The sequence below is a fragment of the Papio anubis genome, chromosome 13 (genome assembly GCF_008728515.1).
Source record: "Papio anubis isolate 15944 chromosome 13, Panubis1.0, whole genome shotgun sequence".
Taxonomy (NCBI): Eukaryota; Metazoa; Chordata; class Mammalia; order Primates; family Cercopithecidae; genus Papio; species Papio anubis.
The window spans coordinates 43272452-43287714 of NC_044988.1; the positions used below are offsets into that span (position 1 = coordinate 43272452).

A 15263-nucleotide genomic window follows, 5' to 3' on the forward strand; every position below is an offset into this window, starting at 1 on the left:
TTTTTGTTGTTAATGTTGCTAATATTTTGTCTGTCTGTTTTACCACCCCAAAAAATGTAAAGTGGGCTATCTTTGACCATATGCTGCACACTTAAAAATGAACATATTTTGGGACTTTTCTAAAAGTAGTCTCAAAGGGGATAAACCTGACTACAGCTATTCATTATCATCTATTTAAGATACATGCAATAGAAATATTTTCTCCCAAATGGAAAAATATGCTTAAGTACATACAAAATAAACAATAAATGTATTTAGCAATAATTTAATGCCAAAGAAATTGGCAATATATTAATTAGTATTGAATTTCCTTTTAGTTACTAAAAATGTAAAATATTATAAATTTATTTATCTGTTTAGATTGTGCACTACCATTATCAACCTTTCTTGACGTTCCTGAGAAGACACGCTATAACTTAAGCCAGGTTACTGGAGCAAGAGCGTCTCTCTTCATGTTGGTTTTTTTCAATTAATAAACTTTGGTCATAAAGCATCTTGCAACTAACAAACTCCCTGATAAAGTGAAATTTTAAAGTGATGGTATGGGTGGAGGAAGCAATTAAATCATTAAAATAGAAATCACTTATTCACCAAAGATTTCCATGATAGTAATTCCTAAGAAAATCAATTTCTAATCTTATTTGACCAAGATATTCCTGAGCAAGCAAATTTTGAACAGACTCTAGATATTAAAAGGTTAATACTACACGTATTTAAGCTTCTTTTGGGGTCATGTTACATATTCCTGCCATTAGCGTAATTCGGTTTTCCTAATAAAAAATAATTTTACATTAGGCTTTAAATAAGTTTAACATAATAGGTGATAATCTTTTTTGAGTTTGAGGTGGTGATTCCTTAGTTTCTGTCCTATGACAGAATCAGTGTTAGATAATTCAGCTGTAAATTCTCTTTTTTTATTTTAAAACTTTAATTTTAAGTGGCACATAAATACATGCCTTTCATTTATATAGAATTTTCCTAAGTTCAAAGCTTTAAGAACGCTCTAAAAATTTTTCCAAGTATTTTTCATTAAGAAATAGGAAATTGCTTTTTTCTCTCAATAGTAATCAAATTTAAAATACCAAGTGCCACTCAGGTTAGAAATTTAGTCTGTTAGAATTATCTGTTTTTATGTGGAGGTGGGGAACAATACTTACTTTTATAACAATATAGACTCTAAAAAAGAACTGATCATATGCATATCCTTATAAAAATGCACTCATATAAATCATTTTAATCCTTTAATTTATATGCAGGTACCAATACGAAATTCTATTGTCGAGAAAATGCCCAGAATTTCAAAACCAAACAAAAAGTGAAGTAAGAAAGTAAGATTATCTTTCAAAAAAGCTATCAGTAAAGGGGTAAGGTTGGAACAGTTTAAACAACTAAGGAAGAAGTGAAGGTGAAGTTTTCACTGCATGTTCTTAGGGTGGAGTTCTATGGTCTCTGGAAGGAGAACCTTGTTCCTGGCCCAACTCAAATCAGATTGCTTCAAAGAAAAAAAGTAAAAGGATAGGGGCCATCTGGCTCCTCTCAAATGGCTACATAAAGGGGAAACACCTAAGATTTGGATCATTATCCTTTCCTAAACTATACTCAAATAATCATGTAAGTAGCAGATAGCCATAAAGAATTAATATTGCTTGTGACTTCAGACTAATAGTTTGTTTATTCAAATGGGGGTTCTCCTTTGTTATTAACAGGGTCTTTTGTTAAATGCACAGCAATTAGCTTTGGGAACAAAAGAAAGAAGGTAAGCAAAATGTTCTACTTTGCTAGACTCAGCAAACAGGCTGATGTACTAACAGTTCCTATGATGACAACAAATCTCAATTGAACCAATAAACCATTAAACTGTGAACAGAACAATCAACACAGGCAAATTTACCTTCTCACTTTTTTTTTTTAAGTTTACAATGACCCTCAGGAGAACACCTTGAAAGGTATGTTTTATGTTTTCTTGTGTTTCTTCATTTCTCCAGACCCTCAAGGAAACAGATTTTTGAGGGGTGGAGGTTCTTTTTGCGGGGGAAGACAGATGCTCAAAAGGATTAACACTCCAATATTAATACTTTGGATTAGGAGAATTTTATTTTATTGCTATTATTAATTACCTACATGGAGCAAATTAAATGGTCTCTGGATGAATACTATGTAACCTCTGAAGGAATGGTATGAACAAGAAAAATGGTCAGAATAAAATTGTGTTGTATGTTTCACATGTAACACATGCAAAAAAAAAAAAAGAAAAAACCAAAACAAGAAAAAAGATACTCAAGATCATCCTCATATCTTAAAAGTCACTTCTAAAGCCAATTTCTGAAACCCATGTTTCTTGATATTTAATTTAAATAGCAGAAGTAGAATTAACTTAAATGAGTATGCATAGTCCATGAGCAGAATAAACATTATAAACCATAAATCATAAGATGAGTATTAGAAAATGAAATCTTTTTTTTCCATTAGAAGCTACTATAACTTGTAAATTTTAAGGCTTTAAGGGACTTTGGAGCTCATGAAGTTCAACCTCTTCATTTTCCTTTCCAAGGTTTAAGGACTTGTCCAAGGTTAGAAATGCCCTGTCACATCAACACTAAAACTCAAACCTTCTGACTCCTAATCCCTGGTTCTCACCCACTATACCAGTTGCCTGTCATTGTTCCTTTCCTACCCTGTCCTTCATGTGCAGCTCAAGAATATTTAAAGCTAAGGTATCTGTAAATATAACCTTCAGAATTCCCTCTACCTCCCTGATTCAACTTAGATTTTTTTTTAAGTTAATATTTTCAGAAAAGAAGATAATTTTTTACTTGTGTTTTTGTTGATTAAAATTTAAGGTTACATAAAACTTAATTTTACTTTTACATTAATTAGAACAGCTTTTCTGGATATTAGTCTTTGATTCCCAGTAAAGGTAAGTGAACAAACCAGTGAATGACAAAAGACAGACAATAGAAGAATTTTCTGAATTTAAGAACTAGCGAAAGAGCTAAACATTTGCATAGCCATTATTTCGACTGAAACTTCCTTTAAATGTGTTTCCTTTCAAGCTAGCATACGTGAAAAGTGACCTCTTATCCACTTACATACCTACCCAGAAGTCATGTGATAGCGTTTTACGTCAAGCTGTCAATTATGATAACAGACACAATAAGAACAGCCCAAGTGTTGATAGCCTGCTTCCTGACTGTATTGAAAAGTTTGTTGATAGTCCACTTGTGTCCTTTTAATTGCTTGCTTCTAATAAATGACTACCTTTCCAGTGGCAGTACCAAGTGTTGGCTTTGCCATTTGCCACTACAAATATTATAAGAAGATTTAAACTAATATCTTATTTTTTAAAAAATCTCTCTACAGAGGTAATTTCTTAAAAAGGCCATTTTGTGTAACAGAAATTTTCAGTGCAATGAGAAGTACTTTCAAATTCTAGTTTTAAAAACAAAAGTGTATAAGAAAAGTGTTGAAACAATTTAAATATAAACTAAACGAGTAATTGAAATTCAAATAACAGCATTATATAGTCATGCAAGAGATGTAACATGCTGAAGCCCAAGCACCAATAAAATCCATGCAATTGTGAGAAGTAATGCAAAGCCCTGAATTGATCAGGCCACTGATTCATTAGCTCTTATTATAGGTAATATATGTATAGTCAGGATATTATAATTTGAGATTATGAAAATAAGACTGATTTCTTATAAACTAGACTTTACTTGACTTTATTGTCTCACTTAGGGAAGGCAAAAGTGGGCTCCTAATTTATTCAATTGAAATCTCAAATATACATCAAAAATCAATATGTACTTTAATGGCTTGTTCGAATGGTGAAATTTTATTTCTAAACAAGAAGCTTCTTAGCTGCAAACTTTTATTTCCAACTTACAATGAGATTTTTAAATATATGTTGATGTACAACAGTAATAATTTAGGCTCCTATTATGACCTTAGACTCAAAAGTAATGGTGATAATCAAATTAGCCAGATTCTCTTGTATTAATACTACCAAACTTTCTATGATAGCAAAGGAAGGAGGCCTGAAATTAGCAACTCACTATGAGGTTGACCAGATAAGACACTGGTGCTAATTCAAGTAAGTTGTCTCATATTATTCATCCATGCTAAAATTGTTAGACTGAATTATAAAATAATTTCTATATTTGCTAAGCAACATCCAACACTCTGATTGATAGCTCCCATTTTCTCAGGGAGATAAAATTTGGGAAATGTGGTTCCTTCATTTCCTATCATAATGAATTTGCACAATGTGTTCATGAATTATAACGTATGAGAGAGAAAAGGATATACTACATTTTACTAAACTTCTACGAAGTTAAGTCGCAGGAGCGGGGGTGTTCCACATTTCTGAAAATGTTCCAAACCATAAAAAGACATTTCTCAGCAGAGACTAATGAGTTCAGTTTGCCAAAGCAGGACCCATGAGTTCTTCAAGCCACCAAAACCATCTTCCAATAGAAAAGAAGAATGAAGCTCCAGTTGAAGTTCTGATTTTAAGATTTCCCCCATGCCAATAGCAAATGCAATAACTAAGCCAATAATCCCAAAGACAGACTAGTTCTAAACTTGAAAAGGATTCAAGATTGTGTTAAGAGATAAAGAAAAAAGTCTAAAGTCAAATACTGATCAGCTGGTATGGTGCTGACTGTTATGACTGATTAGACAGGATTATTTTTAATGGCAGATTATCAACTGGTTTACATGAACCTTTTTGAAATAGTCTTCATGACTATGTGAATTTATTTTTAGATTCAAATGAGATCTATTTTCAATGATAGGTGAACTTCCTTCCAGTCAGAATAAACTAGTATTCCCAAGCAGTTAGCAACCAATGTCATCAGCAATAATTATTATAAAAAGGAGCAGAAAGATGTATAATTACTAATAACAATTGTCTGTGTACCAAGTAAATGATATAAAAGTGTATACTTTTAGTATTCAGATTTGACAATATGAATGTATTACTCTTACAGGTGAAGTACAGGGTTCATTTTAACATTATAAAGCTTTTCATCTTAATTTGATAATGCTAGTATGCTTATGTATTAGAAAATGACCATATTGGAAACTCCACTGTAGTATCATCTTGTGGAAAGATTATTTATAAAATAGTCAAAATTACACAACCACTTTAAATTTATCATTAACTCTAATTTATGTAGACTGTATTGAAGTTCTTTTCCAAGAAAAAAACAACATTCAAAACTACACATCAGTACTTTTCATAATCTAAAAGGATAGATCTTCACAAAGCAGCCACCACGAACTGAAGAATGTACCTGGTGACGATATTTATTCTTAAAGGGTCATGTATATTAAAGGCTATAGGGAATGTTTAAAAGAAGCCTCTCAGACTAAAGCACTGCCTTTCTAATTTTGAATTTCTTCTAGCTAATATAACATGATTGATTACCTTTATTTCATGTACCCCTTGATTTTCCTTTTCATTCATCATTGAGTGCTTTAAACCAAATGCATTGAGAAACTGCCTCTAGAAGAGTAGTCTCTTTTAAATCTTTGCAAAGTAATGAAAGGACACAGTAAATCAATCTCATTTCTACTGAAGGAAAGAATAATCTTTGCTGAAGTCATTTAAACTATTTCTGTCTCTTTATTCCTGGATAGTAAACATAAAACTTCATTTCTATAATTCTTTTAAAATTTGAAAAGCTAAAATGAATAGGCTTTTGACTCTAGCCTTAGTTTACTACTATACATCTATAGCAAGATATGCATTTATAGGTATTTTCTGCATGCCTCAAAGCTGGAGTTCATTATAAAATAAAGCATATATGGGCTTCTTCAATTAAAAAGCACTAACTCTTTTATTACATATAGAGGACAAATTATCTATCTACATGGTATTTAACATTTTTAGCTATAAAGAACATATGGGTTTTTTTTTGCTTCCAAGGATTAATATATATCATGTATTCCATAAGTATTAACCATAGTTGACTGAACAAAAGGTATTCATATTGTAAGTGGTCTTGATTCAATGTTGTCCACTTAAATAAGTGGCTGTCTTCTTTGATTTTAAAATAGTTTATAGTTCTAGAACTCATAGTTTTTAAAATATATCATGAGCCAGAATGCTATCTACATTAAAATTCATATTTTCATGATGCTTAAGTTTTCTTGATGTATTTTTAGATATGTGAAAGGAGAAGTAACTCTTATATTAACGGACTTTTGTAATCATAATTACATGAGGTTTCGACATTTATCATAAGGGGTAAGAAAATTAAAGCTGCCATAGGTTAGGGTAGTGGAGGAGGAAGGCTGCCTCAAAATACATGGAACTGGTTAGAGTATTCTAACTAGCATTTGGGGTTAAAGGTTTAAATGATGGAGGCATGTTTTATGAATTAAAAATTAACTGGAAATTAGAGATGTGTCATAAAGAATAATGCAAGTCCCATGAGAAAAGTATTCCTGAGAATATGTGTAATGATTTTTAAAAGAACAAGTTTCCAAACCTATCCATCCTGCACATGATTTTTAAAAAATACAATGGACACATACATTTGTCAAATAGAACCATATTATAGTAATTATAACTCATTTCATATTATAGCAATTTTAGAGGTGGAAAAAAAAAAGCAACATTCCAGAGAATTATGTTGAAAAGCCAATGGCTGGCAAAACCACTAATTATTATTTGGTATTTTCATAACTGTGTACAGATGTTTTCAGTTAGTTCTCACTCTTTTGGTTTATTTTGTTTTGCTTTTTTAAAACCTGGCAAAACATCAAGTATCCTGAATAAGCTATCATCTTTATGATTTTCTCTGAGCTCTGCATGTGGTGACCTTTAAAATGCAGTCTGCCCCCTTGGGCTGCAACTGGAAAGGACTTGAGAACTCTACATCAAGCAGAGTTGAGGTAGGCCACAACAAGGGTATGTGAGGTGAACAGATCTAGAACGAAGTGGGCAAAAGTATCTTACTACCTATACAAAAACTCATATATGCACAGGCAATTTATAAATATAGAGCAAGTTAGTTAATACCAGCTCTTTATTATTTATTATAGCCTAATTTTCCCCTATGTAATATTTTGCATACTGTTAATTTCAAACTGCTCTGCTATCATAACTTGAGAGCAGCAAACATATGCATCATAAAATACATTTAAATTTGGAACTGTTTAGAATTATTTCTGTTATCTTGTAACTAGAACTGTGGGATTTCTACACTGGTATGGTCCATGCTTTTGACTGTGGTTGATCTGTTTATAAGTCACCATTAATCCTGGCTGTATATTTTCACAGTATGGGTAAACACTTCATTTGCATTAAATTTACAGCATTAATGAGATGTGAAATTTAAAATGCTACTAGAAACATAAATGATGTAAGAAAGCAGAACCAAAAAAAGTGTTTTATCACATCTGAAATCAGTAAACCAATTTAAAGCTATTAAAATAGGAATGAAGTGTCGCCTGAGATTTTAGCTTCATAACTCATCATCTTGGACTAAAATACAAATGTGAAGAGCAAAACATCTGGAAAATACGAAATCACTCAAAAACTCGAATTATATACTGCTTCTATTCTAGTTGGCTTTTAAAACAGTTTGCAGTTTTTGTCTTTGAAAGCTATAGTCTAGGAAGTTCTCAATAGCCAACGAGACTGAGAAAAATACACTTTGGCTGAAACACTATTACTCATGGATGTTATCAATATATGCTACAGAGATGGAAAAGGTCATGAGCCAATTTGAGAAACTCTGCTCAAAGAGGTGAGAAACAAAGGATCAATGAGAAAAAAATTCTGGGAAATGAAATGATCAGTTTTGGTCTCAGAAACCCCGGGAGCCCCCTTCTGAGTCCGGATCTGAGAGGCAACATGGAGAAGCACGGAAGCGAAAGCGTGGCTACACCGTCACACCTGGGTGAAACTTGCCCACCTGTTGCTGATGTAGGAAGGATGGGTCTCTTGGGCTTAGTCCCACATATCGATTGGCTTGAGATGTGCCTGAGGCTGTGTAGGCTGATTAAGGAAGAACAAAAACAAAGATAAAAATTGTGAACTATCAGAACGAACACCCTGTCCATGTATAAGAAACCCAGAGAAGTGGGATTTGCAACCAAAAAAAAAAAAAGTGTCTTCATTTCTCTTCTAAGTAAATACCAAGTGATGGAAAAGAAATAATAATTGATTTCAAATCAACTAGTTTATTCCCCCTAAAAAATCTATCCAGTAAAGCAGATCTCATACTTCAGTGTGGGTGTCTCACACTTACATGCTGTAGTAACTGTCCTGCTGTACTTTTTCACCAGACATTAGTTGTCTAATATGAAATAATCAATGATGGTATATGATTCTAAATGTAAAGCAGACTGAAAGTCCACCAGGAAAAAGTGACAGTTTTTAATGATGGAATTTAAGCAGATGTGCTTAATGATATGGGATGGAAAATGTCTTACTTAAAAGTCTTGCTAAAAAGGAAATCAAATCTTACTATCATGAAGGAGGAGCCTGCATCATGTAGAATGAATTAGCTCGGTATTTTACTTGTGAAAATGGCCTCCAGTCTGATAGGAATGTTTTTGAAAAAAATACTTCCCATTAGCACAAATACAAAAATCAATTTCTTGTAATTGATCCAGGAAGGAAGCTGATGCACCCTTTAAATAGTTGGCCACTAGGTAGTAAGTATATATGGTGACTATTCCTTATATTGTTAGAGTCTCATTTGCAAGTACTTTTTGTACAATTGCTTTTTGCTTTTTGGTAGAGAGTAAATTTTTCACATACACACACACAAAAAAATTGAATAGGGAGCTACTCCTAAAGACTTTTGTTATTTTTCACAAGGAAAGGAGTAAGGTATCATCCCAGAATTAGGCAATCCCACTGCTCCATATTACCATATATTACCTTTATTGTTGTGAAGAAAGCTACACTGTTTGGTTTAAAACCACCAGATTAATGAAGAATCCAGGCTTCATTTTAAATGGGCTGGCTTTCTAAAACCAATATATTAATTCTGCCTTGTTCACTTAAAGGACTGCAGAATTTGATCCATGGAAGGTTTTTTAGGTCAACTTTTTAAAAACAGTGAAGATGCTCACAATTCATATTTTAATTGCTCCTGAATAAGGGGCCATGCAAGGCAGTCATCAGCAACCAGTGATCCCTACTCAAGCCCCAAGTCTCTGGAATTCACCACACCTCACAGACAGCCGGAGAGGAGCCTCACCCTTACAGAAGAGCACCAAATCTATGCTGCTTTTTCTTTTCAACTATGAGGAAGAGCTTTCCTTGGCTTCTGTGTTTTCTTTAACCATACTATTGTATCAATTCAATGATCAGCCTTTTATTACTGGTGGTGCCTAGGAAGCTGGAGCTACAAGCTTGTTTATAGGAAAGAAAAACTACTCACTATGTTTCTTTTATGTAGGAGTGGAAAATGGACTGATGGAGCCATCTTTATACAACCAAGATATTCCTTTTGAATATTTTGTAATTTTACTAGTCAAATCAGATCCCTTTTTGAACAACCTGTATGTAAGTATAAAAACAATTCATTAACAAACAGGCTGAGGGTACTCCCATAAGTGAGCTGTGATCATTTGGGTCTGATCCTCTCCTGAATCTCTTCTATTAATAACTTCATAAGAGTAGGCATCAGAGTTTCTAGAACTTGGTTTTGATCATTTATCCTGTGATAATCTTTCAACTACTTTAAAAAAAAATCTGTTTTCTATGTGCTTTTATTTAAATTGCTGACATTGCTTGCTCAAAGATGTCAAGATATCCACTTTTAAAATTAGTACTTAGTGTTTTGGTGACTGTAATGCACATAGCAAACTTTTAGAACAAAATAATTTTTAGATTTTCCTGAGTGGGTCGCATCCATCTGTGCATTCAGGGAAGTGTTCTAAGCATTAAGAATTACTGATGGGTATTACAAGCCTATAGGAACTTATTAATTTACAGGACTCATGAATTTTGAGAAAGAAATGCTGAATTCACTGTACAAAGTATTGTCCATTTTTCTTATAGGGTTCCTTTGTAGTCTTTTAGAAACCATTAAAAAAAAAAAAGAGCATCTTTCCAATGGCTGAGAAAGAGCCAGTAGTGCATGCCTCTGATTGTCTCTGATTCACATGGAAATTTCAAGATCATGGGGATTTTCTTGCTCTAATAAAGAAAAATAAAATATTTGAATTTAAGATATCTGTATAATTGGTGAGGTGCAGGCTAATTCCACCAATTCCATAGCTTTATCCATTCTACTTCACCAATTTGTACATTCCAGCTCCAGTACTAAGAAGCTGACAGTTGGGTGAAACCACCTCAAAATTAATTTCTTCTATACTTCTGAGTATTTTACATCAAAAAACAAAGGAATGATGTGGCTTGTTGGTATGTGTTAGGAAGGTTCACTGGCTAAATCTCTGACATTTAAATGTTATGTCCACACTAAAAAGCACAGTATTTGATGTACCATGATAGGTGAAATAATCAAAAGGTTTTTAAAAAAAAAAAGGTTGCAGATAATGAAAGTACAGGTAGCTTACATGTGCCTAATACTAAGTTTTGAAATGTTCTCAGCTGTTCCCAACATTATGTGACTGTTTTTAACAATGACATAACCTACAATGATGTAAACATGCAATTACCTTACAGAGGCATTGAATCCATCTGCTTTGTGAAGGGGCTTGATTTCTATAGGAATGCTCCAATAAGCAGGAATTATCTAATCTCTCTTTGGGTGATAGGAAAACTTTGTATTCTGCGTTATGTTACTCAGTGCAATTTCAATGTATACCTTGAACAAGCAGGCATGACTTATTATTTTTGTTACAGCTGTTCACTTAAACAAATGAGCTTCTCCCTTTTCAAATATGATTCACTGACTGGAATTTGAGAAGAGAGAGCCTGTGATAGCAGGGCCACATCCATGCCTGCTGGCTCCACTTAAATGAGAAATCTCCATCTGGTTGGGTAGCTAGAAAAATTGCTGTGTTTTCCACCTTGGATCAGATATCCAATGGTGCCTTTGATGGACATTTCTCATTTCCTACAGATATACTTACTGGTTGCTGTAGGTGAAGCTGCCTCACCTTCAGTGGATGTAGTGATGGGTTTAGTATCTGTCATGCTCAGGGTCACAGGTCGCACTGCACTGGGATGGGGAGAGGGTGCCAAGACAGGAGTGAAATGGCCAGGCACTTTCCCTACTACTTGACCACTGCTGTTAGGCTACAAAACAAAAACAGAATGCCGGGTGAAGCAATCCAAAAGGCAGTCATCTTGTCCAACAAGTCCACTCAGCACACACGACTGTGTGGATCCAGCACACTGCACACAGGCGCCACACAGGCCCTCTCGAGTCGGAGTTGGAGAGGCCGGTCAATGGTTGGTAGTAATAAGGAGCAGCAGCATTTCAAAGGTTTTCATCTTCAAAGCACGTCATGGTATAGGTTAATTCCTCTTTACAGCACCCCTGAGAGCCAAGTAGACTTGATCCCTTCGATGCAGTAGGCCAGGAAACTCAAGTGCAGTTTTAAACGCTTAGCTCAAAGGCTAAACTGGAATTCTTTACTGAACTAGCTAGAGTTGGAACCCAGTGATTCCTTATTCTCCACTCTTCATTTTCTACAATGAGTCAGTTTTGGCTTTTAGAACACAGTTTTCACCTACATGATGGTATCACTGAAACAAAGGACACAAAAATATCTAGGAGATCAAACACGTCGAATTCTGGAATCTTCACCATTTACAGTCAAGAGTCATTCTCCTGCATACAAAACTCTAGCTCTCTCTCACACAGGTGTGCTCAGATGCACACATTAGGCAATTTAGATTCCGGGATCTACAGTCAACTTTTGATGATTACTAATACAAGAAGACAGAATGAGATTTAAAGCATCTGAACTTTCAGAGGTCATACAATGATATAAAATGCTGAGCTAGGTTTGTCCTTACACCTACAAATAAAAGATTTCCAAAGTAAATTAAATTGTACTGAGGGGAAGCAGAGGACAAGCAAATGAGCATTGTTATTTGAGTTACTCTTCCATCCATGGTGGTGCATGGAGAGTTACACAAAACATTTATTGTTGACATTTGTGGGAATTAACTGAGAAAATCCCCTGGGCAATGATAGAAAAGATATTATTATCTGAGTTTTAGCCCCTGGGTACAAAAATAGTTTCCGTGGTAGGAAACAAAATCCTAAGGATACACTCTTTGAAGAAATAGTGGAATATATTTTTCTAGACAGAGAATGTTATTTTTTATTATTATACCCATGTTGGAATTCTCCACTGCATGGCGTTCATCACAATTTGCTGGGAGGCTATTCTCAGCAAGTATATAGTCTTTATAATCTGAACTGTTAAAGGCAAAAAAAAAAAAAAAAAATGAAGCAGAATATTTATCTAAATATCTGCACATAAATTACAAGTAGACATTTATTTAGAGAAAAAGATGAAGAGCTAATAACACTTAAATATTGTGACTTAGAGACATGAACTAAGTCTTCGGTGAGGCTCCTCAGAGGCCACGTTATTTATTCTATAAAGAAAATGGACTTCTTGAATATCCTGACTATTCATCATGGGTAATTTTAAGTATTTAACTTGATGTCAGGAAAATTGACCAGAGTTTTCCAATATGGAAACCTATGGGAGAGTTACATCTTTAAACTAATTTTATTCAAAATATTCCATTGAATAGCATGACTGTCTCACTATAATTGGTGCAGCAGTAATGCAATTAATCTCAAAATTGCTGTGGGGAGGAAAAGGCATCTCAGTTGCTTATCTTAAAAATCAAAATCAGTGCAGCGCTGGAGAATATTGGGAAGCAACGGCTGACTAGAGGTGAATGGTGAAGGAATACTGATTTTTTTCCATTTCTAGAGCTAAAACGGTAAATACCAAGAATTCTATTTTGAAATGCAAATTAATTGGTTTTGAGTTGGAGTTAAAAATCAAAGCAAATATACTGTTCCTTAAAAAAAATCTATCGTTAACTATAAAGACCCATTTTTCCTTTCAAAGGGAAAAAGTAGTTTGTTTCTATAGCAGACCATCCATTTCTGGTTATCTGAACATTGGAAATAAGTGCTTTAAACATCCTACTCAAGAAAGAAGACAGGTCTCATTTTATCATTGGTGGTACATTCAGTGGTAAAAATGCTTCTATATACAGTGTTCACCAAAACAGTTTGAAAGTACCTACCTGGAACAAAAGCAGAATGACAATAATTTCAAGGAAATGCTGCCACCAAATATATTATCCTATCCTGCCCATTCTACAAACTTCATCTACTGGAACTGAACAACATGAACTAATAGATACTTCTCTCATTTGAAAAGAATAAAGGTGACAAAGAAAGAATTCTCAAGCCAATGCAGACAACTTTCCTAAAACTCAGGGTCAGAAGAATTGAGGGCTATTTTCTCCTTAGTTTTCTACTGGTTCAAATAGACAAAGCTACACTAAAAATTTCTATCTTTTAAGGCTGTTAACAGATGGAACTTTCATACTGTAGATAGAAAAGAGAGATGTCTGGTCTGAAGGTGAAGCTAACAGCATTAGGAAAGGATTATTCTACCTTACACACGGTTCCTATTTTACAAAATCCTGAGAGATTTTTGTTGCTGTTTTTTTTTTTTGAGATGAGAGTAATATGCTTCTCTTAGAAGGTGATATGTATCTTGAAAAGTGAAGAAAAACTGAGAACAATATAGGCAGATTATCACCTAATATGCTCTCTTAACTTATAAAGAAATTGAAATATACGTAAAACAAGCACTGAATAATTAAAGAAATGTGTAACACTAAGGGCCTGATTTTAATTTGCATAATTTTTCCCCTAACAGTGCCTAATTAAGACATCAGTTAAAAAAAAAACATCCAATGGAACTCTAAGATTTTCCACACTGAATTAACGTTAAGGACTTTTAATGGATGTCTTAATTAGACTTTGTTATTCATGGAAATTCTACACAAATTAAAATCAGACCTTGTGTGCACTGTTCCCAGCTGAGTCTAGCAAAATGCTCTATGGAACTGAGACTTCTGAATCCATGCGCTGACAACAAATTTTATTTCTAAACGATATACTAAGATCCCACTCTTTTACTTAGCTGTCTTTAGTACTGCAGTCATGAAAAGTGCTACAACATTTTAACATTTTCTTCTAAAATACAAATAGTAATTTTAACTTCAAATTCAAAATTCAATATTGAGTTTAATGTCTTAGTCAAACTAAAAGTAATGATAACTTTTTAAGTAACCCAAAGGGTCCTGGATATGTTGTTATTCTAAATTAAAAGTTCAGAAAGGACCATTTTGTTTCATTTTAACAAATTAAGACCAAAGGGATTTTTTTCTCACCTTTCTTTGCTAATTATAAATTGATAGACACATACTATTTACTAGCATTTTAGGAAGTGTTCCACTGTAGTAATGATAGAATGTTTGTGAAGAATCTGCAAAGTATTAAAAGGTATAATAAGGAATGGACAGGAGTCTTAGAGGTAAAGCAGCAAAGCTAAATACTAGATCATAATAACAAAATTACATTACACGTTTTAGATATTACAATTATCGATAGCCCCAGGTCTGGTACAAAGACTGTCTACTTGACTGTGGAAAACGCTTAAATACCAAATCGCGATGAAGTAACCTCTTGGTAGAAGAAACCGCATGTCTAGGGGAGTGAGAAATGCTCATGAGTCACTACACTTACACAATGAATCCCAAAAACCACTGCACAATGTTTACAAAAAAAAAAAAAAAAAAAAAGACGCTTCTAGTAATGTCACTCATTATTAAATGTAAGTCATGTCTCTACAAAGAATATTCAAGTAGTCATCAAACACTGAAAATGTTTACATTACCAAAGCTTATTTTAATACCTAATAGTTGGTCTACAAATACAACTGTAAGTTCTTTTGTGTGTGTTTATTTTAGCACATACCTTACTCCTGCCTGAAATAAGCACATTGTCTCTGTGTCAAATCTGGTATTTCAGAGGTGTGAACTCCAGCCCAGAGCTTTCCTGTCAATGTACTTTCTGCATAAACTTTCCCTTTAGTCAATGAAAATCTAAAAACATTAAACCATCTTCACAAATTTACCCTTTGGGGCAACACACTTCCTACCTGTCATTCAGCCACCTTTAAATAAAAACTTATTGAGTCACCAAGCAACTTCCTGAAGATGGATTTCAAGGCTTGACGTTCTGCCAGACACACTGTCTGACTAACCTTTGTGT

General features: G+C 33.8%; 1 protein-coding gene across 22 annotated transcripts in view; it reads right to left on the bottom strand.

The window, feature by feature from the left end:
* NFIB (nuclear factor I B) overlaps positions 1-15263 on the bottom strand; it is a 241206-nt gene that overhangs the window by 22875 nt on the left and 203068 nt on the right. For 8 of the 22 annotated variants that reach the window (XM_009188750.4, XM_009188749.4, XM_003911706.5 and 5 more), the window contains 2 exons: positions 11068-11233; positions 7929-8011 (listed from right to left, as the gene is read on the bottom strand). The exons of 10 other annotated variants lie outside the window; for them this stretch is intronic. In XM_009188750.4, coding sequence (XP_009187014.1) covers positions 7929-8011; positions 11068-11233 — 249 coding nt within the window. Of the gene's footprint in view, positions 1-7928; positions 8012-9407; positions 11234-15263 lie in introns of those variants that run through there. 4 more of the 22 variants (XM_003911705.5, XM_003911707.5, XM_031654233.1 and 1 more) reach the window with 2 other exon arrangements.